Source organism: Somniosus microcephalus, chromosome 7 (assembly GCF_052327205.1).
Source record: "Somniosus microcephalus isolate GS21.2 chromosome 7, FLI_Smic_1.0, whole genome shotgun sequence".
NCBI classification, from domain to species: Eukaryota; Metazoa; Chordata; class Chondrichthyes; order Squaliformes; family Somniosidae; genus Somniosus; species Somniosus microcephalus.
In genome coordinates, this window is record NC_140993.1 from 72,658,028 (window position 1) to 72,685,486 (window position 27,459).

The 27,459-nt window shown below is 47.7% G+C and overlaps 1 protein-coding gene across 5 annotated transcripts in view; it reads right to left on the reverse strand.

The window, feature by feature from the left end:
- The window catches only part of slc35d4 (solute carrier family 35 member D4), a 289,967-nt gene that overhangs the window by 127,040 nt on the left and 135,468 nt on the right, over positions 1 to 27,459 (reverse strand). For 4 of the 5 annotated variants that reach the window (XM_085992599.1, XM_085992598.1, XM_085992596.1 and 1 more), the window contains exon 14: positions 186 to 250. In XM_085992599.1, coding sequence (XP_085848725.1) covers positions 186 to 250 — 65 coding nt within the window. Of the gene's footprint in view, positions 1 to 185; positions 251 to 26,672; positions 26,753 to 27,459 lie in introns of all 5 variants that reach the window. The other variant, XR_015078978.1, reaches the window with a different exon arrangement.

Genomic DNA, 27,459 nt, shown 5'->3' on the forward strand with positions numbered 1-27,459 from the left:
AAGCCTCTTATCGGAAATTACGGGCCAATGTGATTTAAATATATGATGGGTAGTGTTTCAATTTTGTCTGTGAAAGAGAAAAGTTTTAAATCATCAGTGCTGTGCCAATTATAGTTCATCCTTTATATGCACATTAACTGATACCACGGTCTCAAATCTATTTAGGTAATGAAGTGTTTACTCACCAGCAACTTGTAGGTACATTCAAAAGAGTCTCAAAGACAACCAATGACAAACATGCTGCCAAAACCTAAAAACACAACAACAAAAAAATTATTTACAGGTTTCTCCTCCTCCATTCTTCTGCTTTTCTACTTGATCTGTAAGAGTGGCTGTGTAGCCTGCGCAGCATCAAGAACTAACCCGAAGGAGTCATGTTGAACTATTACAAAGGGGCTGCCAATTCTTGGAATACCCCCCTCTCCCGCACCCCCCCGCCCCCCCCACCCAATGATCCAGACAAGAATAGATACATCTCACAATCACTGGCTGGAACCCGTAAATCACAGAGATATGAAGCCAGTTCTTTTACCACTACAATATCAAATTAACAAAGAGATCACTCTAATTGACAGAAACTAACATACCAGATAATTTTATTAATCTACAAGTTTATTAATTTTTAAAGTTAGGATGGCAGTTACAAGAATGCTTTGGCGTACTGTGCCTGATCAGAATATTTAACATACCAAGGTCACGTGGGCAAATGTGGCAACTGACAAAAACGCGGCAAAATATCCAAAGTTCTGAAGGTGCCCACAGGACTGTGGTTGAAATTTAGGTTTTAATACAATTATATCAACACTTAATTTGGATTTGATATCTGTTTTGTTACCTAAAATAAACCACTCCAAAAATAATTTAACCTGTACTTGGTCATGGGAGGAACAGCAAAACTGATCATCAGACCATCTGACTGCATTAATAAAAAACACTCAACCATTATCCAGTCAAGACCTTAACATCGTCTTAATTACCACACATCATTTCCACCCCACCCCCCACTTTAACGTTGTCATTTTCCTAAAGTTTACGCTCACGTGGACTTCCACCTCCCTATTGTGAGCAAGAGTCCAGATGCTCTTTTTTCTTCTTATAGTTTCCCTTTTTTGAAACATCAGCCATATTTTCATAGCTGCACGGCTGGAAAACCAGCTGCAATTTTTTGAGATTCCCGCTGTTAATAGTTTAGGCGCTTGCCTTAGATTTACTCTCGGATATAGTGGTGCCAGTCACTCCCACAAAAGGTCTGAGCATTTAAGGGGTATGTCCGTACTGCCCAACGTACTATACAATAGTATCCCCTTGTGATCTGAACCAGATGTGTGTGTCTTTTACATGTGCACTTCTTCAATCTCTTCAAAAAGCAGACTGAGATAACTTTTGGTCAATCAACATGCTGTGCTGTGGCTGGAAGTAACAGTGCTAATAACCAGCATTTCCTACAACATAGAAACATAGAAGATAGGAGCAGGAGTAGGCCATTCGGCCCCTCGAACCTGCTCCACCATTCAATGCGATCATGGCTGATCATCCAAATTCAGTACCCGGTCCCTGCTTTCTCCCCATACCCCTTGATCCCTTTAGCCTTAAGAAATATATCCAACTCCTTCTTGAATATATTTAATGAATTGGCCTCTACTGCCTTCTGTGGTAGAGAATTCCACAGGTTCACCACTCTCTGGGTGAAGAAATTCCTCCTCATTTCTGTCCTAAATGGCTTACCCCTTATCCTTAGACTGTGACCCCTGGTTCTGGACTCCCTGACCATCGGGAACATCCTTCCTGCATCTAGTCTGTCCAGTCCAGCACAACAACACATGTGCAATTGACTGATAGACACATAGGTTCTGCGGAGCTGAACCTTTCAGCCCAGTTACTTTAATATCTGTACATATGGGAAACCAAGTGCATTCAGACATGTGATAGGAACAAAGGAACAGGAGTAGCCCATTCAGTCCCTCGAACCTGTTCCAACATTCAATGAGATCATGGTCCATCTGTACCTCAACTCCATTTACCTGCTTTTGCTCCATGTCCCTTAATACCCTTAAAAAATCTATCCATTTCAGTCTTGAAAATTTCAATTGATCCAGCATCCACAACCTTTTGGGGGCAGCAAGTTCCAGATTTCTACTACCCTGCGTGAAAAAGTGCTTCCTGATTTCCTAATTGGCCTAGCTCTAATTTTAAGATGATGCCCTCTTGTTCTGGATTCCCCCACCAGAGGAAATAGTTTCTCTGTACCCACCCATCTACCCGACAGGGAAACGTGAAAACAAAAGACAAGAAATAACAATGAAAATAAAATGTAAGCTGTCACAATAGCTGAGCCACGATAGTGAACTTATCCCTGCAATTCACTCGCTCTGTAACCTTCAACAATCTGATCTCTCTATATTCAGGGCACCTTTAGCATAATTATGTGGAAAAAGTGTGAATTTAAAGAACATTCCAAAGGCACCGGATGAGGACTAAATGGTCAAACACACAAATCCAGTGAATCAGTTTGAATGTGGTCATTTTTATTATAATTTTATTCATTCAGATATTGTTTCTCCATTCGTATTTACAAAGCACTATTAAAATAAAAGGAGGGGGCCTTCCAAGGTGGTCAGTGTGTACTGAGCCAGAAGACTAGGAATTCTGAAAATATCTGGTCTCTAAATTGAGTTAGTTTCAGGGTCTCTCGGCTCAGGAAAGGTAAAGATAAATCAGCCAGAGTTTCCATTCCTGAATCCTGCTGTAAAGATGTGACCCTGTGGGTGTGGATGAAGGCAGTGATGCCCCATTCCCCAACAGACAAATAACCTGCTGGCATTCACCATCAAAGCTCCTACACTTCTGCAAGATACTGGTGCATTGCCAATTCCTGTGGTACAGTATCCCAGCAGGAGTTAGCAAGTTCAGGAGAGGGGATAAGAAAATTGTGGGGGGAAATGGTAAACAGCTTTTTAAAAAAAATTTAAAAAAAACACCTCAAATTAGAGGTTGAATTCAGTCTGGCAGAAAGCAAAATTCCCTTTCTCACTTAAGGATCCAAAGTGAAATGAGTCAGAGTTGTCTGCATCATTTCCAGTGGATGGATTTGCAAAAGAAAATTCCCATAATGTTACACTAATTGGCCAGTCTTGCTTAGAGAAACCATAATTAATGGGATGAGAGAAATGCTACACTGTATAGTAGGGCATTTTTCTGAGGTTAAGGTTAAGGTTAAGGAGAAGGAGCGTATTCTGGAACAGTGGAAGCCATATATTGTATTGACCCAGAACTCCAATTAAGAAACTATTTGTTCTCAGGATATGGATGTCGCTGGCAAGGTCATATATATTGTCCATCCATAGTTGCCCTGAGGTAGTGATGATGGGCTTTCTTCTGGAATGCTGCCATCCTTGTAATAATGCTCTGACAATGATGCTAGGTAGGGAATGCCATGATATTGACATAGCGAGGGCTGGGTGTTCTAATGAGAAAAACTTGTGCCATTTTCTCTCAATGGTTACCGCATTTTCATAAGATTCACAAAAATTTGGAAAATAAAAGTAGATGAGCACATTCATGCAAATAAAGCTTCAGAGCATTCATTCCCTTCCTGTTGGTTTGCAAGTATGCTATCTGGTAGTTCCAGTGGTAGAGTAACTGAATGCCATTCAGACAGCCTGGGTTTGAACCATGGCTTCAATTGACATTCAAATTCAGCTGTCGAATTCCATACCTCTCACTCCCTTCCTACTACAATGGAGACTTTTAAAACGCAAACGTATCACCTAACCACGATTAATCTCATTTTATCTCCTATTCTTTTTAAATTTGGTGATGCCAATGCTTGAGCCTGAACACTTCAGTTTTCTTTCTCAGTATTAAAAAAGCTACGTCAGTGGGAGGACATTTCATCGGTTAGTAGCTGGACTGCTAGACAAATTTTCTCTTAAGTGGTGGGGAGTCTTTACCTCAGCCAGTGAAAAAAGATCATCCTACCCTTTACTGACTCAAACAGAATATCAACAGCAACCAGATCCCCTGCTCAAAATATTATTGGCAAAGAGTTCAAGGGGGAAAAAGTTTAAAAGAAAATATATGCACCAATCTAGAGAACTGATCTGAAGGTTGGTCATACAGTTAAACGTGGTCATTGTCTCACATTTTATTTTAACTGAGATGTATACATAATGAAGGCAGTAATGCTTTATATTCAGGAGTGCACTGACCTAGTAACTCTAAAGCAACAAAGCAGCTGGAAGCTTTAATGGGACAGTTAAGTTTTGATGTGCTGGGCCGTTTTTCATCCTTGACTTTCTTATGCAGCAAGTGAGTTATGGTTAGTGTTATGAATATTATACATAGATATCTATCTCATGGGTCTTCATAATTTCCGTTTATTCCAGATGTTAAACAATAGTCAGTTAAAGAATTATGAAGGGAAAATAAAGATTGGCTTAATGGTGCAACGAGTCCCTTTGTGGTTTGGTTCAGAGATGCTGGAGGCAGAGTGAGTACTCATCGGCCTGTTATTATGGAATGTGGGTTTTGAATGTTTATTCTCTGAACTATATTACTCCATTGTTGTGGTTTTTGCGTTTAGAATGCTTATTCTTTGAAATTCTCTAATTGGATTTTCAAAGGAAGTGTATTTCTGGTAAATACAACATGAGATAAACTCCATGAAATATGAAAACAAAAATTTTAGATATAATATGCAAAGCAAAAATCAAGACAGTATTTGTTGTTGATAACTATATTAAAGATGGTTGTTAACAGCATGATTATACAATATAATTGTTGTAAATATGCTGGCAAGAACAATGACAACATGTTAACCAGGGTCTTGATGGAACAAAATAAGCCACAAATGTTGTTCCCCAGGGATCTGTACTGAGGTCTCAGCTTTTCACCATGTACATTAATGACTTGCATGAAGGAAGAGAGAATTATACATCAAAGTTAGCAGATGGCACTATGTTGGGAGGCACAGTAAGCAGTGCAGATGGGAGCAGGACTTTACAAAGCAACATAAATAGATTAAGTGAGTGGGCAAAACTGTGGCAAATGGAGCTCAATGTGGGGAAGTGCAAGGTCATTCACTTTGGACTCAAGACAAATTGGAATATTTTCTAAATGGTGAGAAACTAGAAACTGTGGAGGAGCAAAAAAATGTAGGTGTCCATGTCCACAAATCACAAAGCTAGTGGACAGGTACAAAAATTTATCAAAAGGGCTAATGGAATGTTGGCCTTTATCTCAAGGGGCCGGAACACAAAGTGAAGGAAGTGATGCTTCAGTTGTACAAAGTCTTGGTCAGACCCCATCTGGAGCACTGCATTCAATTCTGGGCACCGCTCCTCAGGAAGGATATATTGGCCTTGGACGGGGTGCAGTGCAGATTCACCAGAATGAACCAATAGAATGATACTAGGGCCTAGAAATTCAGTAGCGTTCGCCAGCCGTTAACGCCTTAAGAGGGGTAGATTTCCAGCGCTAGGCACTTAGCGCCCGGGCGCAGTCCGAACTGCGCCTACGCCCAACTTCAGTTGACATTTAGCGCCGGCGCAAAGTGTTTGCGCCCGCTCAGCTGCGCGCGCAGCTTATGACGTCATTTCGTCGTGCAACGCTGTTTGTGCGCCCCAAACCGGAAAATCAGTGGCGCCCGCCCAATGTGGGCGTGGCGCTGTTAAGAACTGTGAACTGGAACGCAGCAGAGGCCCTGCGGGCCTCGGGGAGCGCTAATTAAAGGGCACTTAGACTGAACTATAAAGGCCAGCCATTTTGCTGCCATGACTTTAGTGCTTTGGATTTCTGGACAGAGACCAAGGAACAGACCTTACTGATTTGGGACAACATAGGAGAGGTATTTTTGGCTTCTGGCCAGAGCTTGGAAATTAGACTCATTGTGATTTCACTGTTTGCAAGTTTATTATGGGGGCTGCATGGGGTTCCAGCCCTCAGTTCCAGCATTATGTGCGAAGGGCTCGCAGACGCTGTGTGAGAGGGCCAGCCATGCCTAGATGCAGAGGGGCCATCAGGCGTCGGCAACGTAGGCCTTACCCACTCAGGGAATACCGGCAGCAGGTGTCCTATCTCACCATGACTGCCACGCATTGTGTTAAGAGGCTGCGCTTCAGAAGGGAGGTGGTTGCAGAGATCTGCCAGCTGCTTCACAGAGATCTGCGTCCACAGCTGATGTGCAGGATGTCTCTGTCGGTGGAAGTGAAGGTCACGGTGGCTCTGAACTTTTATGCAAGCGGCTCCTTCCAAGCCGCTGCTGGGGACATAGCGAACATCTCCCAGTTCGCCGTGCATCGCTGCATCCGGCACGTCACCGATGCCCTTTTCGCAAGGAGACACCAATTCATCTCCTTCCCCATGACCCTAGAGAGGCAGGAGCAGCGTGCAGTCGGATTTGCCAGGATCGCCGACTTCCCCATGGTGCAGGGCGCCATTGACTGCACGCATGTGGCTATGCGGGCACCTATCGACAATGCCGAGGATTACCGCAACCGGAAGGGCTACCATTCCCTCAATGTACAGCTGGTGTGTGACCACAGGCAGCGCATCCTAGCTGTCAATGCCCGCTTTCCAGGAAGCAGCCACGATGCATTTATCCTGCGCCAGACTACTGTGGCTGACATGTTCCAGGCACAGCCTCCACCAAGGGGATGGCTTATTGGGGACAAGGGCTACCCTTTGTGTACATGGCTCATGACCCCGCTCCGCGCGCCCAGGACCCCTGCGGAGGAGGCATACAACGAAAGCCATCAAGCCACAAGGAACATCATAAAGCAAACGATTGGCGTCCTCAAGCAACGGTTCCGCTGCCTGGATCGTTCCGGCGGATCTCTACAGTATTCGCCGGATAGAGTCTCCCAGTTCGTCGTCGTTTGCTGCATGCTGCACAACCTGGCTATCCGCAGGACTCAGGCACTGCCACCTCGCGTTGGACCACCACCTCAGGAGGACGAGCAGGAGGACCATGAGGAGGAGGAGGAGGAGTACCAGCCCAGGAGGGAGCCACAAGGTCCAAGGGCCGTCCGCCGGCGGCTTATTGAACGACACTTCTAGGCCCCCTGTCAGGGAATGGCTTGTGGCAATGAACGCACCTGAATGCAGCCGCTCCGCAAGCCCTCAGCCGGTTAACGCAACAACCACTTGAAACATGACACCTGGACAAGCTGAATAAATAAAAAGCTTTATTTAACAAACTCAGGGCCCTTCCCACATGAAACAGAAAAACAGACAAGACCCCCAAAAAACAGTCAAAAACATATCTCACTCCCACAACCTGGGGAGGAATAACAAAAATTGTCCTTCCAATAGGCCTTCATCCTCGGCCTTACCAAAATAAGCCCCCCCCCCTCCAGAACACAAACACCCCCATATAAAAAAACATTTGCCTTCATCTTCGGCCTTACCAAAATAAGCCCCCCCCCTCCAGAACACAAACACCCCCATATAAAAAAAAGTTGGCAACACACTCTACTTGGTGTGCCGAGAGGGCGAGTCCTTGTGCAGGCTTCTCCGGCCCCTGCCCGACCTGTTGCTCCGCCTCAACCTGGGCCCTGTGGGTGTTGCAAGGCTGGGGGAAGGCTCCTGAGGGGCACAATGCGTGACGGCAGATGCCCTTGGGGGTCGGCCTAGATGAGGTCCGGCCCTGGAGGGGCCAGCTGCTGACTGCTGCAGCTGTGGCTGGCCAGCATCAGTCTCTCCAGCAGCTCGTCGCACCTTGGCTGGGGGAGTGGCAGTGGCAGCTGCAGCAATGGGGGCAAGCTGGCTGATGCCAGGCGCTCGCTGGTCGCCAGAGACACTGGCACTCGGCCGGCCTGGCACTGCAGCAAGCGCAGCAATCTGGTGAAGGCCAGACCGCTGTGCTGCAGCAGGGCGGCGGGTGCCCTGGCGATGCTTCCGTGACACAGCGAGTGTGGCAGAAGTGAGTGCGCGAACTGCCCTGGTCTGTGCCCGCATCAGATCAGCCAGTGTCTGGACGGCACCACCCATGAACTCGCGACTCGCGTCCTGTGCTGCCGCGAGTTGGTCGACACCCCTGGCCTGTGCTGCCGCGAGTTGCTCGACACCCCTGGCCTGTGCTGCCGCGAGTTGCTCGACACCCCTGGCCTGTGAGTCCCTGAAATTGGCCACACTATGAGCCAGGGACTCAATGGCCTGAGGCAACTGTCCCACAACCCCCATGAACTCGTTGTGGCGCCGCTCCGAGGCCGCGGACATTTCATCAAGGAGGCGCACCTCCTGGGCGAGGACCGTCTCTGGACTGGAGGGCGGACTCTCCCTCTGGGGAGAAGGCCGCCGAGCTGCCCGACCCTTCCCGCGTGCCTGGACGCCACTGGGCCCAGCAACTGCCCTCCCCTGCAACACTTCCCCTCTCTGGGGAGAAGGCAGCCGTGCTGCCCGACCCTTCCCGCGTGCCTGGACGCCACTGGGCCCAGCAACTGCCCTCCCCTGCAACACTTCCCCCCTCTGGGGAGAAGGCAGCCATGCTACCCGACCCTTCCCGCGTGCCTGGACGCCACTGGGCCCAGGAGCTACACCCCCCTGCAACACTTCCCCCTGGCTCTCCTCCAGGCAAGACGTGTCCCCTCCATTGCCATCCCCTGGCGCGGATGAGGGTTCCCCCGATGTGCCGCCTTCCTCTTGGTCCTCGTCGTCCTCCTCTTCCGAGGGACTGGCACTCTCAGCTTCAGGGACCTCCTCCTCACCAGCTGAAAGCAGGAAGGCACAAGAGTAGCTTTAGAGTGAGGACAGGGCGTCAGCGAGGGAGGCATGAGTAGTGCCATTATGCGCATTGGTGGGACAGTGGCAAAGGATGTAGATCTGAAGCGCAAGGGGAACCAGGGAGGTCCAAGCGGTCATGTCCTTACCATTGGGTCCCAGCACAGGGTCGGCATCTCCAATAGCAACGGGGCCAGTCACCCGGCCACGCACGAGTCGAGCCACGCTCTCCTCCAGCTGACTGAGCTGCTGGAACTGGGGACGGCCTCCCCAGGTGACAGTCTGGCTGTTCAAATTCCGCGCCAGCTTGGCCTGCAAGAGAAAGGATGGCCTCTAAGTACAGTGTGGTCCCCTGTTGTTGTGTGCACTGCCTCCCATGGTCGAATAGCTTGGCCAGTGTGTTAAGTGCAGAGAGTGCTATTGATGATCATGCCAGTGCCATAGCTGCGGGAGGAGGGCTGGCCATTAGGCCTTTGAGGTCCCTTTGCCCATAATGTGAGGTGCACATGCAAGGATGAGGAGGACACTGGAGGGTACTCACCCTGACCAACCGACTGAGGTCGTTGAACTTCTTGCGGCATTGGTCAGCAGTCCTGGGGACATCGCTGTTGGCTGACACCCTCAGGGCGATTTCCCTCCAGGCTCTCCAGTACTGCCTCCTGGGAGCCTTCTTGCCACTGTCCGGGCACAAGATCTCTCTGTTCTTTTCCAACCCCCTAAGCAGCACCCTCAAAGCATGCTCTGAGAAGCGCTGCGCTCGTTCACGGGCCTTCTGCATGGCTTCAGGCGCTATTTGGGTCCACCAGCAGTGTTCAGGCCTAGCTGCAGGGCTCCACTTTCCAGGGCGTGGCTGCAGACAAAGTCGACCCTTCCCCCTTTAAGAGCTGGCCGGCGTCAGGGTGTCTGCTGTCAATCAAAACATGACCGCACCTGCGCTGCGCCCGGCCTCGGCGTTATCAGTCCGCACCGCCGGCTTAGCGCCTAAAGATAGGAGTGCAACGCCAGTTTCAGCGCTCGCCCAAACTCCTTGGCCAAAGCTACTGAATTTCGGCGAAGTGGCCTCCACTTTCCGGCGGGCGCTAACTTTAGCGCCCGCCCGACTTTACCGCCCCAAAAGTGGCTACACTGAATTTCTAGGCCTAGGACTTAAAGGGTTAAATTATGAGGAAAGGTTGCATAAACTTGGCTTGTATTCCCTGGAGTAAGAAGATTGAGGGGTGATCTAATCGAGGTGTTTAAAATAATAAAAGGTAGATACAGTGAAACTATTTCCTCTTGCGGAAGGGGGCATAATCTTAAAGTTAGAGCTAGGCCAGTCAGGACTGAAATCAGGAAACCTTTTTTCCAAACAGAGGTTACTGGAAACCTGGAACTTTCTTCCCCAGAAGGCTGTGGATGCTGGGTCAATTGGTGCTTTCAAGAGTGAGATGGATAATTTTTTGTTAGGTAAGGGTATCAAGTGATATGGAGCCAACAGCAGGTAAATGGAGTTGAGGTGCAGATCAACCATGATCTGATTGAATGGTGGAACAGGTTCAAGGGGCTGAATGGCCTACTCCTAATTCTATGTTCCTAGAATAGGGCTTGATAGGGTGGATGCAGGGAGGATGTTTCCCTTGGCTGGGAAGTCTAGAACCAGGGGTCACAGTCTCAGAATAAGGGGTCGGCCATTCAGAACTGAAATGAGAAGAAATTTCTTCACACAGAGGGTGGTGAATCTTTGGAATTCTCTACCCGAGAGAGCTGTGGAGGCTCAGTCATTGGGTATATTCAAAACAGAATTCGATAGATTTCTGACTAGTAAGGGCATCAAGAGATATGGCGATAGGGCTGGTGAATGGAGTTGAGGCAGAAGATCAGCCATGATTTTATTGAATGGCGGAGCAGGCTCGAAGGGCCGAATGGCCTATTCCTGCTCCAATTTCTTATGTTATGTTTTATGCACTGTAATGTCCGTGTGTAATTGAGACACGGACTGCAGAAGTTGGTTATAACAGGTGTTTACTGAATGGAGACAAAACTGGAACTACTATACAAAGTTAATTCACAGGCTTATATACAGGGGTGGTCACTACTGGTACTGCAGTATACAGGGGCTGCAGAATATAGTTCCTTCTTCAAGGTACATACACTACAATTCCTCCCCTTTTAGCTAAACAGTACATAACATTCGATTAATAATTAAATAACATATTTACAATTACAGTTGCTATATACATTAGCTGAAGTTAATCAATTATAAATTCAGTCTTTGAGGAGGCTTCCTGATTCTGTCCGGATAACGCCTCTTTGGGGTATCAGGTTCTTCTGGCAAAGTTGATTCGGGATCAACGTCGTTGTTTGGTTCGTCTGCTTCCAATATCACCGATTCTGAGGTAGATGCAATTGGTACTTCGGTTTCATCATTAGGTGTATAGGATCGTGGTGTAGATTTGACGTTTTCCAGTGACTCTAGAATCTGGTCAGCATGGCGTCTTACAATGCTCTCTCCAACGTCCACGGTATACATTAGAGGTCCTTGCCGTGTGCAGATCGTTCCTGGCTGCCATTTCTCTGTGCGGTAGTCCCGGGCCAAAACTGGTTGACCTATCTTGAAACTCCTGGTTGGCCTTTCATTCATATTCTGAAACTGCCTGTTCTCCACATCTCTTCTGATGTTTGGCTTAACCAAATCCAAGCGGCATCTTAGTCTTCGATTGAAGAACATCATGGCTGGAGTTTGGTTGGTAACCGCATGTGTCGCATTCCGGTAGGCAAACAAGAAGTTATCCACCTTGTGTTGTAGGGGTATGTCTTCATTACACATTGCCTTGATAGCCTTCTTGAATGTTTGAACGAACCTCTCAGCCAATCCATTGGTGGCTGGATGATATGGGGCGGATGTGTAATGCTTAACACCATTGTTCTTTAAGAACCTCTGGAACTCTTCAGACACAAACTGTGGTCCATTGTCAGAGCAAATCTGTTCAGGCAGCCCATTTCTGGCGAATATGGTTCGTAAGACTGCGATAGTTTTTTCTGTGGTGGTTGAGGACATTTTTATTACCTCTGGCCACTTTGAATGTGCATCCACTGCAATTAAAAACATCGAGTCCATAAATGGACCAGCAAAATCAATGTGTACCCTTTGCCATGGAGATGAGGGCCACTCCCATGGATATAGAGGGGCTTGTGGTGGGGCGTTTTGGACCTTCTGACATCCTGTACAGCTCTTGGTCATCTCTTCCATTTCTCTATCGATTCCCGGCCACCACACAAACGCTCTGGCTAAGTTCTTCATTTTTACCCCTCCCAGATGACCCTCATGAAGCTCATTGAGCACTCTATCCTTCAATTTGGGTGGAATTACTACTCTGGATCCACACATCAAGGTTCCTCGGCACACTGACAGCTGTTCTCTTCTCAGCAAGAATGCTGGCAACAGTGGTTCGCCATGTGCTGGCCATGCCTTCACCATTAAATCATAGACCCTGGAGAGTGTCGGGTCATTTCGTGTTTCCTTTTCTATGTTTGCATTCGTCACAGGTAGACATTCGACTATGGTCGAGTGGAATATCTCCACAGGATCCACTGCAGGTGCTTCTTCCACCGTCGGCAACGGTAGGCACGACAATCCATCAGCATTCCCATGCTGTTTAGTTCCTTTGTACTCGATGTCATATTGGTGTGCCCCTAGGAAAAGGGACCACCTCTGTAGCTGTTGTGCTGTCATTATCGGGACGCCCTTCTTAGGGTTGAAAATGGAGACAAGAGGTTGATGATCAGTTAGTAGAGTAAATTTCTGTCCGTGCAGGTAGTGATTGAACTTCTTCACCCCCTACACCAGGCTGAGGGCCTCTCTGTCAATCTGGGCGCAGTTACGCTCGGATGCAGTTAACGAGCGTGACGCAAAAGCTATCGGCCTCTCTGAACCATCAAGGGATTTGTGTGACAGTACCGCTCCGACACCGTAGGGAGACGGATCACACGCCAGTCTTATCGGTAGTGATGGGTTGTAGTGAGCCAATACTTCTCTTGAAGTGATCAGGCCTTTACACTTCTGAAAGGCCCGCTTACATTCATCGCTCCATTTCCATGCTACTCCAGTTTGTAGCAGGGTGTTCAGTGGGTGCAGAATTGTGGACAAATTCGGCAGAAACTTATGGTAGTAATTCACCAATCCGAGGAATGACCTCAGTTGCGACACATTTTCAGGCGCTGGAGCCTTAACAACCGCTTCAATTTTGTCAGGGGACTTATGTAACCCCTCTTCATCAATCACGTGGCCACAATACGATATTTGTTTCTTAAAAAACTCGCACTTGGGGCGATTGGCTCGTAGCCCATGTTCTCTTAGTCTAGTGAGCACCTGCTCTAGGTTGGCAAGGTGTTCACTGTCATTTTCACCTGTCACTAGGATGTCGTCCAAGTAACGCTGAGTCCCCGGAATCCCTTGCAGGACTTGTTCCATCGCTCTTTGCCATATAGCCGGAGCTGATGCTACTCCGAATACCAGTCGATTATACTGGTAAAGACCTTTGTGAGTGTTTATCGTGAGATATTTCCTAGAGGATTCTTCAACCTCCATCTGCAAATATGCTTGCGCTAGGTCAATTTTTGTAAAACGTTTCCCTCCAGATAGTGAGGCGAAAATATCTTCTATCCTCGGAAGAGGATACTGTACTGTGTGAAGGACTGGGTTCACAGTCACCTTGAAGTCCCCACAGATGCGAACCTTCCTTGGCTCCTCAGACTTATTGGTTAACGTTTTCTTCATGACAGGAACGGTGGGTGTCGCCCACTCACTCCAGTCTACCTTAGATAACACGCCTGCATTCTCCAGCTCTGCCTCGACGGCTGGGCGAATTGCATACGGTACCGGTCTTGCTTTGAAAAACTTGGGAATTGCATTCTCTTCTATTTTTATCGAGGCGGTTACGCCTTTAAGAGTTCCCAGTCCTTGTTGAAATACCTCTTTAGCGTTAGCTAAGATTTTTGACAATCGTCCAGGTGTGACGTCGTCATCCTTTTTACCAGCCACAGTCAGTGCCTGAATGGAGTGCCAGTCTAAACTTATCTTTCTGATCCATTCACGTCCCAATAACGGTGGTCCACCATCTTGCAGTATGTATGATGCAGTATGTATGATGCGCTATCAATTACTCATAAAAGACGGAGAGTTAGGAGAGTAACTAAAGGCTTTTATTAGCAAAGAACAGAGCATGCCTCTCGTGGTTGACTGGGTTCCAAGAAGGCAGGGGGCTGCAGAGTAGTCACCTTTATACTTGGGCCTGTGGGTGGAGCCAGGGGCGGAGCCAGCAGAGACATGCTGAGGCATGCATAGGTACAACAGTGTGCAACAACAACAACAACGACGGTGAACAACAATAACAGTGGTTTACCACATTCACCCCTTGTTTAAAATTGAGTCCGGCGGGGTGAAGTGTACTAAAGGTTCATGTAAGTAAGTCTATCAGGTGGCCTTGTATGCCGTCCTGATCGTCGTGGTGGCGGCGGTGATGGTGCAGCATCCAACGTTGAATCTGGCGTCTCATTGAGTGGTTGGGTGGTCAATGACGGGTCCTGGGGCTGCGGCATGCCGTCTAGCGGGGTTGGGTTGTGGGTAGTGGTGGATGGCAATGGTAGTGTTTCAGGGGCACCCGAAGGTGCGAGATCTCGTGTGGAGGCTGTGTCCTCCCGCCCGTCCGGGTACGCTACGTAAGCGTACTGGGGGTAGGCATGGGTAGTGGTGGGTGGCGAGGGAGGTGTTTCGGGAGCACCCGAAGGTGCGAGGTCTCGTATGGAGACTGTGTCCTCCCGCCCGTCCGGGTACACCACGTAAGCATACTGAGGGTTGGCATGGAGGAGGCTCACCCTCTCGACCAGGGGGTCCGTCTTATGGGACCTCACGTGCTTCCACAGTAGGACGGGTCCTGGAGAAGTCAGCCATGTCGGTAGCGAGATCCCCGATGTGGACTTCCTGGGGAAGGAGAACATTCTCTCGTGAGGGGTAGCAGTGGTGGCTGTACAGAGCAGTGACCGAATGGAATGGAGCGCCGCAGGGAGGACCTCCTGCCAGCGAGAGGTCGGAAGGCCCTTAGATTTCAAGTTTAAAAGGACTGCCTTCCAGACCGTCGCATTCTCCCTTTCCACCTGGCCAGTCCCCCGGGGGTTGTAGCTGGTGGTCCTGCTTGTAGCAATACCTCTCGCGAGCAGGTACTGCCGAAGTTCGTCGCTCATAAAGGATGAGCCCCTGTCGCTATGGATATAGCTAGGGAAACCGAACAAGGCGAAGAGGTCATTCAGACATTTAATGACCGTGGTACTGGGCATGTCTGAGCAAGGGATGGCAAACGGGAAACGGGAGTACTCATCAATTATGTTGAGGAAGTACACATTGCGGTCGGAGGAGGGGAGGGGCCCTTTAAAATTGACGCTCAGCCGTTCAAAGGGGCGCGTGGCTTTGATCAGGCTCGCTCTGTCTGGCCTATAAAAATGCGGTTTGCACTCGGCACAGATTTGGCAGTTCCTGGTCATGGTCCTGACCTCCTCGATGGAGTAGGGCAGGTTACGGGATTTGATGAAGTGAAAAAACCTGGTGACCCCCGGGTGGCAGAGGTCATTGTGGAGGGTCTTCAGTCTATCAACCTGCGCGTTGGCGCATGTACCACGTGATAGGGCATCTGGGGGCTCATTGAGTTTCCCGGGCCGGTACAAGATATCGTAATTGTAGGTGGAGAGTTCGATTCTCCACCTCAAGATCTTGTCATTCTTGATTTTGCCCCTCTGCTTATTATTAAACATAAAAGCTACTGAACGCTGGTCAGTGAGCAGGGGAAATCATTTTCCGGCCAGGTAATGCCTCCAATGTCGCACAGCTTCCACAATGACCTGGGCCTCCTTTTCGACAGAGGAGTGTCGAATCTCGGGGCCCTGGAGGGTCCTTGAGAAAAAGGCCACGGGTCTCCCCGCCTGGTTAAGGGTTGCAGCTAGGGCAAAGTCGGATGCGTCGCTCTCCACTTGGAAAGTGATGGACTCATCCACTGCGTGCATCGTGGCCCTTGCAATCTCTCTTTTTATGAGAGTGAAGGCTGCACAGGCCTCTGCTGTCAGGGGGAAGGAGGTGGACTTGATGAGGGGTCTGGCTTTGTCCGCATAGTTCGGCACCCACTGAGCATAGTACGAGAAAAACCCTAGGCATCTCTTCAGTGCTTTTTGGCAGTGGGGGAGGGGGAGCTCCATAAGGGGGCGCATTCTGTCAGGGTCGGGGCCGATGACTCCGTTCTCCACTACACAGCCAAGAATGGCAAGGCGCATGGTACGAAACATACACTTGTCCTTGTTGTATGTTAGGTTCAGCCGTTGGGCCGTACGGAGGAATTTCTCTAGATTAACATCGTGGTCCTGCTGATCGTGGCCGCAGATGGTGACGTTGTCTAGATAGGGGAAAGTGGCCTGGAGCGCGTTCTGGTCAACCATCCGGTCCATCTCCCGTTGGAAGACTGAAACCCCGTTGGTGACGCCGAAGGGAACTCTGAGGAGGTGGTAGAGACGACCGTCAGCTTCAAAAGCTGTGTACTGGCAGTCCTCAGCCCTGATGGGGAGCTGGTGCTTTGCCGACTTCAGATCAATCGTCGAGAACACCCGGTATTGTGCTATCTGATTGACCATGTCAGATATGCGGGGGAGTGGGTATGCATCTAGCTGGGTGTAGCGATTGATCGTCTGGCTGTAGTCAATAACCAGGCGCTGTTTTTCGCCAGTCTTCACTACCACCACTTGTGCTTGCCATGGGCTGGTGCTACTTTCAATAATCCCTTCCTTCAGGAGTCTCGCTACCTCGGATTTAATGAAGCTCCTATCCCCGGCACTGTAATGCCTGCTTTTGGTAGCGATGGGCTTACAGTCGCGGGTGAGGTTAGCGAACAAGGAGGGGGCGGGGGGGGGGGGGGGGACTTTAAGGGTGGAGAGGCTGCAAATGGTGCGCGGCGGGCGATTTAAAAGCTGCTGGCTGCAGACTGTGAGTGGGGGGAGGGGTCCGTCGTACGCTAATGTGACACTCTTAAGGTGGCACTGAAAATCCAACCCCAGTAGAACGGCAGCGCAGAGATGTGGCATGACCAGAAGTTTAAAATTTTTGTATTCTGTGCCCCGTACTGAAAGGGTCACTACACAGTAGCCAACGACGTCCGCTGACTGGGCTTTGGAAGCCAAAGAGATCCGATGGCGCGTCGGCAGGACCGGGAGAGAGTAACTGCGCACCGTGTCGGGGTGGATAAAGCTCTCCGTGCTCCCGCTGTCAAAAAGGCAGGTAGTGGCGCGGCCGTTTACCGTAATGTCCATCATGGACCTGGACAGTTGATGAGGGAAGAGATTGGTCCAGCGTCACGGAGGCCAGCGTATGGTCGAGCGGGTCGATGTGGTCGTCAGATGAGGCGGTGGTTGAGTCCGGGTCCACCGTGGTTGAAGTTGGAGACGTCCAAGATGGCGGACAAAATGGTGGCGCCCATGATCCCGATCCCCATGCGGCTGGGGGAGCACAAGATGGCGGACAAGATGGCTGCCCCCACGGTTCGCTGCTGGCGTTAGCGGTTTTACCTTTGCAGGCGCTGACATAGTGTCCTTTCTTCCCGCAGCCGGAGCAGGTAGCGTTTCTCGCCGGGCAGCGTGCTCTGGGGTGTTTTGCCTGGCCACAAAAATAACATTTCTGTGCCTTGGACATCGCAGCAGCAGTTGAAGGTGGCGGTCCCATGACCCAAGGTTGTGGCGTCCACGTTGCGGAGCGGTTAGGGGAGAAGGCGTCCATATTCCTGTGGGCCGCGTCGAGCGAGAGGGACACTGCCTTTCTCAGGTCCATTTCTCCCTTTTCCAACAGTCTCTGCCGGGAGTAGTCGGACCTTAGACCCGCAACGAAAGCATCTCGGATCAGTCCCTCCATGTGTGCTGCGGCTGATACTTCTTTGCAATCGCAGCCTCGGCCGAGTATCCGTAGTGCCCGTAGGAAGGCCTCCACCGATTCCCCGGGCTGCTGTCTGCGGGATCTTAAGAGGTGCCTGGCATAGACCGTATTTACCGGGCGTGCGTATTGCCCTTTTAGCAGATCGATAGCCGCCGTGTAGGTCGTCGCGTCCTGGATTATTGTATAAACTTGGTGGCTCACCTTTGAAGCCAGGATTTCCAGCTTGTTTTCGTCCAGGGTCACAGTTGAGGCTTGCAGGTAGGCCTCGAAGCAACACAGCCAATGCGCGAATTTGGTAGCCGAACCCGCTTCTTGGGGGTCTAGGTCCAGGCATGTTGGTCTGAGGGCTCGCAGCAGCTCCTGCTGCTCAGCGTTTGTTGTCGACATTTTGTTTTTGCTAATAAAATTGATGCGCTATCAATTACTCATAAAAGACGGAGAGTTAGGAGAGTAACTAAAGGCTTTTATTAGCAAAGAACAGAGCATGCCTCTCGTGGTTGACTGGGTTCCAAGAAGGCAGGGGGCTGCAGAGTAGTCACCTTTATACTTGGGCCTGTGGGTGGAGCCAGGGGCGGAGCCAGCAGAGACATGCTGAGGCATGCATAGGTACAACAGTGTGCAACAACAACAACGACGGTGAACAACAATAACAGTGGTTTACCACAATGTACAGATACAATTTCTGTATTTCCTTGCCGTTGTATTCGACAGGCACCCTTATTTTCCCTCTGGGGTATACTCTCTGCCCCGTATAGGTCTTCAAGACAATGGATGTGTCTTTCAAGGGTATGTGTGAGGATAGCCGCTCGTAGTCTCGTCGATTCATGACGGTCAGGGCTGATTCTATATCCAATTCCATTTTGACTTGGGACCCTGCTATCGTGAGGGTGACCCAAATGGTTCGGTGATCCTCTTTTGCGATTACGTTGTGTAGTTTGAGACAGCTTAGTCTCTTGTTCCCGGATTCACTATCGCTCTTCTGGTCTTCGGAACTACTGTTCGTCATCTTTTGTACTTTCCTGTACTTTTCCTTAGTAGTCTTTTTGTTGTCATTAGTCTTCTTCCCGGACCTGCAAACTCGTGCAATGTGTCCCATCTTTCCGCATTGCCTGCATGTTTTGTCCTTGAACCAGCAGTCCTTCTGGTCATGGGTTGTTCTGCCGCAGTGATAACATTTTTCAAATCCCCGTGTCATTTCATGGGTGCCGTATTCCTGTCGCTTTTGCTGTATTTCCGCAGCTCCCCTTGCTGCTGCTTCGTACGATACTGCCACGCTGAAAGCCTTATCTAGCGTCAGCTCTTTTTCTGAGAGTAACTTCTTCCGTGTTCCTTCACTCAGGAGTCCACAGACAAATTTGTCCCGTAGGGTATCTGCCAGTCCTGCTCCGAACTGGCAGTGCTTTGATAGCTTGCGTAGTTCCGTAAGGTAATCAGCATTGCTCTCATCTTTATGCTGATTTCTCTTGTGGAATTTAAATCTTTCTGCTATCAGCAGCGGTGTAGGATTTAGGTGTTCCTGTAGGATATCAACAATTTCATTAAAACTCTTCCCCATCGGTTTGACTGGAGTGATCAGGTTCTGCAATAGGCCGTACGTTCTTGCGCCCATTAAGTTTAGTAGTACCGATGCCTTTTTCTCATCAGCTACTTCATTTGCCTTGCAATATACTTCGACTCTTTCCACATATGTGATCCAGTCTTCTATTTCATTATCGAAGGCAGTGATATTGCCAGTCTTCGGCATCTTGGAGATCTAAGATGGCGCCTCCCGCGCTTTGCCTTCTTCCCCGCTGGATTAAGATGGCGCCTCCCGCGCTTTGTCTTTTCCGCCGCTGCCAGCGCTGTTGCTGGCGTTTTTATGCCTTGATGGCGACGCCCTATGGTCTTCGCGCGCTTCCCCCCGCGCTGCTGCCAACGCCGCTCTCCGCAGTCCCCGTGGCAAACTGCAGCTCCTCGCGGCTTTCTGCGCTTCTAACTTCTTTTTCCTTTATTTAAATTACTGTTCCCGTCGTCAGAGCAGACCCTATGGGACACTTTCCTCCCTCTTCTCGGGTCTGTATGCTGCCCGGCTTCGTAGCACCGGCTGCGCCCTGTGTGCTCCACCCTCTCTGTCCTCTTTCCCGACAACGCTGCTCAGCCCCGTTGAAAAGCCACCCGATCAAGCTCTAGCCCGCCGCAGCCCAGGATGGATCAGTGTACTACCTGCCACCAGCCCGATTAGCTGGAACACCATAGACTGGAGAACCAAGCCCAGCTTTCGACAGCCTCTCCTGCAAATTGTCGAATTCGATGAATCAGAGGGCGGTTGCCCACGGTTGACGCCCATTTCCTCTGTCTGTTTTTTTTCTTTTTGGATTTCTTCCTTCTGGCTTCGACCTCCAATAACTTCGCTTCAGGGATGGATCCCCGTAGGTGGTGCAGAACTGTAGGTAAGTTCGGATCTGTTCTTTGCCAATGTAATGTCCGTGTGTAATTGAGACACGGACTGCAGAAGTTGGTTATAACAGGTGTTTACTGAATGGAGACAAAACTGGAACTGCTATACAAAGTTACTACACAGGCTTATATACAGGGGTGGTCACTACTGGTACTGCAGTATACAGGGGCTGCAGAATATAGTTCCTTCTTCAAGGTACATGCACTACATGAACTACATCCAAAATGCTCATCGATCTTGTACTGTCACCTTAAATAACCTGTGTACCTGCACACCAAGGTCTTTTGCTACTCTACTACTTTACCTGTATTTCATTTCCCTATTCTGTAATATGTAATATTGTTCTCCATTGAACTATATCAGACACCTATCTGCTGATTTTACTAACCTATCCAAGCCCTCCTGCAATCTTTCATCATCCTCATGACAATGTGGTGTTATTAGCAAATTTAAAGATTGTTTCTTGAATTCCTAAGTCCAGACCATTATGCTTTTATCATTTTATTAACACATGATGAAACCTTCCCAACAGCAGCACAGAACACGAAGGGAAGAATATGGCCTATATGACCCAAACACTGCACAGACTCAAACCAACCCCCAAGAAAGAATGGGTTGACTCAGAATGGAGACACAAGGTAACAGCTCCACCCACAAAGGGATATTACTTAATCCTTAAAGAGCCCTCTTTATGTAGGCAGAACCCTTGATATACTTCTGACCCAGGGACCAGCACCAAATTATCTTGAACCTGAGCAGCACTTTGATCTCAAGATGTGAACAACTGTACTGACAAATCTAATGTGTTCTTCTGTAAGTGTTGAGTGACAAAATTATATGGCGACTTCACAAAATACATGTTTAGATTTTTTTTTACAAAGAGGGAAGAACAGGACATATTTTGCAACAATCAGCAGGCAAAATTTGGAAAACTTTGCAGAACTTATCCTCAGGAGATTGGAGACTACTTGGAAACATCACCTGCCAAATGCAATTTGTCATGGTTAACCAATGTGTGCTGTAGGTTACGTAGAATTACACAGAATCTACAGCATAGAAACAGGCCATTCGGCCCAACTGCTTTTTGCTGGTGTTTATGCTGTACACGAGCCTCCTCCCACCCCACTTCATCTAACCCCATCAGCATATTCTTCTATTCCTTTCTCCCTCATGTACTTATCTAGCTTCCCCTTAAATGCATCAATGCTATTTGCCTCAACTACTCCTTGTGGTAGCGATTTCCACATTCTTACCACTTTTTAGGTAAAGTCATTCCTTTACACGTTACATGCATGTGTCACATCACTTATGTGCAAGTTACAACTTTAGATTGCTATCCTGCTCAATTATCTCAAGGAGTTGAGCAGGCATTTATAATGTTTCGTTTTCTTAGGAAGCTTCACCTGTATTTATCACATTTCCCTCAAGCTAGTGCCAATTGCACAATGGCTATTAAAAAGTTCAGGGTTGATAAAATTAAACAGCATTTTCTCATTCTGTAACTTAATACAGACCAATGTAATTTGGCATCAATCTCAGAAAGCCATGCCCCACTACACCAGGCATTTCTAGTTCCGTATCAGTCACCCTTGTGGTTTGGATTATGGACACTTCTTATGTCCACTAGGAACTGAGTTACAACTAAGAAAGGAGACTTTCACTCTAGTCTTGGTTGCATCAGGTCCTAAAGTTGAAAGGAAGGCATTCAAATTCACTGTACCGTCCACTCCATTTTATTACCTTTTACAACCATTGACTTCAAACTGTAGGGCAAATCTCCAGCAGCTTTACGCAACAAGCTACCTTGAGCTGATGAAATCATCCATTTATACATAACTACCCTGGAGAGTACAAATCATGTGTGTTTAAAAACCATGTACAAGGAAAATTGCATTTTTTAATTACAGAACTCAAATACAACAATTTCCTGTTTCTAGACCATTTCAGCCAGAATTATGGGCAGCCGAGATGGGTAATAAGGCTATAGTTTAATTTCAGGCTTCATATGACATCACCTACTCTAGAGAACCTGGAGTTCAAATTGCAGCATTTAACTCCTTCCCTCCCATCCATTTTTTATATATGGGAAATGGTATGGTCTCAATAATAAAAACAGAGGTAATATCAGTCACAAGTGGTAGCCAAATTGCATGGGTTGGACACTGTTTGTAACCATGATGTCATTATTGCAGGATTCTGGCACATGATTTACCTGAAGGGTATAATAAGGGAAATATTTTGCAATCAATAAGGAAAATTATGAGAAATAAAATCAAGGTACTTCATTATACATTTTTTTTACCGCAACAGTAAAACAAATCTAAACAGCACTTTCGCATTCTGTAATTTCACAAACTCCTTCTCATTTGCCCAATGCAAAAAACAAGTTCATAAAAATAATTGCACTAGTCAAATTTAGCATCTTGACAGGATTTTTCTTGAGGAAATGGTTTCATTTGTTTTATATTTTTCCTGAATTATTCATGTTAAAGATACTGGCCCGGAATTTGCGGTCAGCGGCGAAGAGGCGGCGATCACCGCTGACCTCGGAGAAAGCTGCCCACAAAGATCGTGTGATCTCTGTGGCAAAAACTTCAGCTTTCTTGACGTTAAATTTGATTGTAGTGCTGACAAAAGGGGGTGGTAGCGTACAGTAGCAGTGATGTCATCAAGCTGTAAGCAGCCAATCACATTGAAGAATTCAGACAGCAAGCCAGGAAATAAAAAGTACTGATTATCACGTCACTTTTAAAAATTTTTACAGAGCGCAAAATAAAGATTGGAACCTACATATGGGGTTAAGGTAGAAGCTGAAATATCATAAACAAACTTTAGCATACGATAAATCCTGAAGTTACAGTCAGTTTCAGAGGGGTAGCGACGCCGAACGCTGCCAGTTTCGCCGTCATTACCAACGCAAAACATTTTTTTATATTCGTTCCGGAGATGTTGGCGCGCTGGCAAGGTCAACATTTATTGCCCATCCTTAACTGCCCTTAAGAAGGTGGCGGTGAGCCACCTTCTTGAACCGCTGCAGTCCATGTGGTGAAGGTACTCCCAAAATGCTGTTAGGGAGGGAGTTCCAGGATTTTGACCCAGCAACGATCAAGGAACGACGATATATTTCCAAGTCAGGATGGTGATTAACTTGGAGGGGAACTTATAGGTGATGGTGTTCACATACGCCTTGTCCTTCTAGGTGGTCGAGTTCACGGATTTGGGAGGTGCTGTCGAAGACTACTTGGCGAGTTGCTGCAGTGCATCTTGTAGATGGTACACACTGCAGCCACGGTACGCCGGTGCTGGAGGGAGTGAATGTTTAAGGTGGTGGATGGGGTGCCAATCAAGCAGGCTGCTTTGTCCTGGATGGTGTTCAGCTTCTTGAGTGTTGTTGGAGCTGCACTCACCCAGTCAAGTGGAGAGTATTCCATTACACTCCTGACTTGTGCCTTGTAGATGGTGGAAAGGCTTTGGGGAGTCAGGAGGTGAGACACTCGCCACAGAATACCCATCCTCTGACCTGCTCCTGTAGCCAGAGTATTTAGGTCGCTGGTCCTGTTAAGTTTCTGGTCAATGGTGACCCCCCAGGATGTTGATGGTGGGGGATTCGGCAATGGTAATACTGTTGAATGTCAAGGGGCGGTGGTTAGACTCTTGCTTGTTGGAGATAGTCATTGCCTGGCACTTGTGTGACACGAATGTTACCTGCCACTTATCAGCCCAAGCCTGAATGTCATCCAGGTCTTGCTGAATGCGGGCATGGACTGCTTCATTATCTGAAGAGTTGCAAATGGAACTGAACACTGTGCAGTCATCAGTGAACATCCCCACTTCTGACCATATGATGGAGAGAACGTCATTAATGAAGCAGCTGAAGATGGTTGGGCCTAGGACACTGCCCTGAGAAACTCCTGCAGCGATGTCCTGGGGCTGAAATGATTGACCTCAAACAGCCATCTTCCTTTGTGCTCGGTATGACTTCAGCCAGTGGAGAGTTTTCCCCAATTCCCACCGACTTCAGTTTTACTAGGGCTCCTTGATGCCACACTGTCAAATGCTGCCTTGATGTCAAAGGCAGTCACTCTCTGCTCATCTCTGGAATTCAGCTCTTCTGTCCATGTTTGGACCAAGGCTGCAATGAGGTCTGGAGCCGATTGGTCCTGGCCATAACTTTATCACTAGGAAAGTCAGCAAAATGTATCACTGTTGCTGGTCATTCTCTTCCTTTCTTTCTACTCATACTGGAGTATGATTTCACGGGCGTTGGATGCCTCTTCTAGCTTGTCTCAGTGGTCAGTCTGTAAGAATTCGCAATAATTTACAGTTCTGAAGATCAATTTTTTTGATTAAAGAATCCCTGGGCGTTGTGCTTTTAAATTTCCAGGGATAAAAATGGCTGTCACCACATGGCCGAAGACAAAGGACAATGCTTTGTTTACAAAGCAATTGAATGCTATTAGCATTTGTTTGTATATCGAGTGGATACATCTAAACTGCAGAAGAGGCTTTTGTATCTTGAATGGGAAACGTTTAAGAATTGAATGGGTTTTTAAATCACCCAGCACTGGACAATAGGGCTGTTGCATTCTCTTTGTTTCAGCCCAGGGAGCTCCGGAAGACACATTAACCCAGTCTAACCACTCTGAGTTAGCCAATCACAGCTTTCTCTTGTGTATTGGACCCTTTGGGCGGGGAATTTTGCACACAGCCCTTGCAAGGCAGAACGGCAGGGGCCTCACCAGATATATAAGATAGCTGCTGAGAAGCTATCTCTCTCTTTTTTTACTTCCTGGGACCATAGGTGAGTCTCTCTCTCTCTCTCTCTCTCTCACTTCGCTGGACCACAGGTGAGCAGGGTGTTCTGACTCCTCAGCAAAGCAACCTAGTTAAGGAGTTTGGGGGATGGTGATTTAAGGGATATTGCTAAGATTGTTTAACCAACATTGTAGTCACTTACCCCTCGTTTTTGCCGTCTGCCTTACCCCATTTTAAGCAATTTTACTGTAATTACTGTGTTCGTGTGGGATAGTTTGATATTTTGATTATAGTTTCTTTTAGTTAATAAAACTTGATTTTTTTCTCTCATCCAAACCGCGTGTCTGTTTTAATATCAATAATTATAAGCCCTGCAGTCAGAACTGGAAGGTGGGGTAGCGATTCGAAACCGCTGCTTTAAAATTGGTTTTATTGGAATTGGTCCTGCAAGACCAGGAAAATTACTTTAAACCAGTTTAAAGAAGCCCCAGCCCTTACAAGTCTTCATGTAGGAGTCAGGCAGTGAATGCTGGGAGCCGACTCATCGCCCTGGGGCATCATCTCCGAGCCAGATGCCATCCTCAATCAATGTCCAAATATACACAATTCCAAGCTGGGGTCACTGGACAGTGATGGGTAGCGGAAACAATATCCGATTTCATCGCTCTTGCCCAGTGCTGCTCAGGTCAACTGTAGTGCCCACACCACCACCACCCGAGCTGAAATCACCCAACTTCAGACTGTGGATCGAACCCGAGACCTTACTGATTCGTACGGGCGGTGCATTAACTAACTGCATCATCAGGAGAATTTGCCTGTCCTTTTATGATTTTGAAAGAACGATAAACAGACTTACATTTATATTGCGCGTTTCACGACCTCAGGATGTCCCAAAGCGCTTTACACCCAATGAAGTACTATTTGAAATGTAGTCACTGTTGCAATGTAGGAAATGTGGCAGCCAAATCGCTCACAAGTTCCCACAAACAGCAATGTGATAATGACCAGATAATCTGTTTTTAGTGATGTTGATTGAGGGATAAATATTGGCCTGGTCAGAGGGGATAACTCCCCAGCACTTCTTCGAAATCGTGCCATGGGATCTTTTATGTTCACCTGAAATAAGGCATCGCCGACAGTGCAGCACTCCCTCAGCACTGCACTGGAGTGTCAGCCTAGATTTATTGTGCTCAAGTCTCTGGAGATTGCTTTTTGCACTCAATTTAAAAAATGCCTATTGCAACAAAAAGTAAATTGAATGGTCCAAATCATTTAAATACAGGCAATTTAATGAAATACACATTTTACACCAGTCCTATAATTGAAAATGGCCATCTTAATATGAATAAAAATACTGGAAAAGTATCCTGGTTCTATGAGTAACTTCAAGTTTATATTCAGTGATGAATACGGTAGGTGTTACAAGAAAATTTTGATCAAAAATAATTAGAAATTGATTAAAAATGGCAGCACAGTTTTCTCTTCTCTCTCTAATATTACACGACATACAATGTGCACATGATAACCACAGACTGAAAACAGGAACCCAGCTGAACAGGACAAAAGGCAAAAGAACTAGAGGGGGAATGAGACATTTTTTCACAGAGGGTTGTTAAGAACTGGAACACATTACCTGCAAGGGTGGTGGAATCAGATTCCACAGGAACTTTCAAAAGGCAATTGGACATGTTCTTGAAGGGGACTAATTTGCAGGGTTATGGGACTAAATTGGACAGCGCTTTCAAAGAGCTGGCACAGGCACGACGGGCGGAATGGCCTCCCACTGTGCTGTAAGATTCTATGATTCTAAGGCTTAACACTTACATTTTCGCAGGTTCCGAGACTTGCGTCACGTCCCCCTGCAGTCACCGGTTTGGTTCGTTTTCAGTTGATCTACTGATACACTGAAATAATCACCAATATTACAGTAATAAAGCTACGCAAACATCAGGAGCAGTCTGTTACTGCAATATTAACCCTAAAGTACTAAATGAAACATTACAGGGTTTCTGCTGCACGCTCGTCACAGTTAATGGCAGCGGAGCAGGAGCAGCACTGAGGAAATTCATGGCTGCAATTCTACACAACAAAATAAAAAGCTTTGGAACCCGTTTCATAAGAACATAAGAAGCAGGAGCAGGAGTAGACCATATGGCCCCTCGGGCCTGCTCCGCCATTCAATAGGATCATGGCTGATCCGAACCTAGACTCACCTCCACTTCCCTGCCCGCTCCCCGTAACCCCTAATTCCCTTATCTGCAAGGAAACTGTCTATCTCCATTTTAAATTTATTTAATGTCGCAGCTTCCACAGCTCTCTGAGGTAGCAAATTCCATAGATTTACTACCCTCTGAGTGAAGAAGTTTCTCCTCATCTCAGTTTTGAAAGGGCAGCCCCTTATTCTAAGATTATGCCCCCTAGTTCTAGTCTCACCCATCAGTGGAAACATCCTCACCGCATCCACCCGATCAAGCCCCCTCACAATCTTATATGTTTCGATAAGATCGCCTCTCATTCTTCTGAACTCCAATGAGTAGAGGCCCAACCTACTCAACCTTTCCTCATAAGTCAACCCCCTCATCTCCGGAATCAACCGAGTGAACCTTCTCTG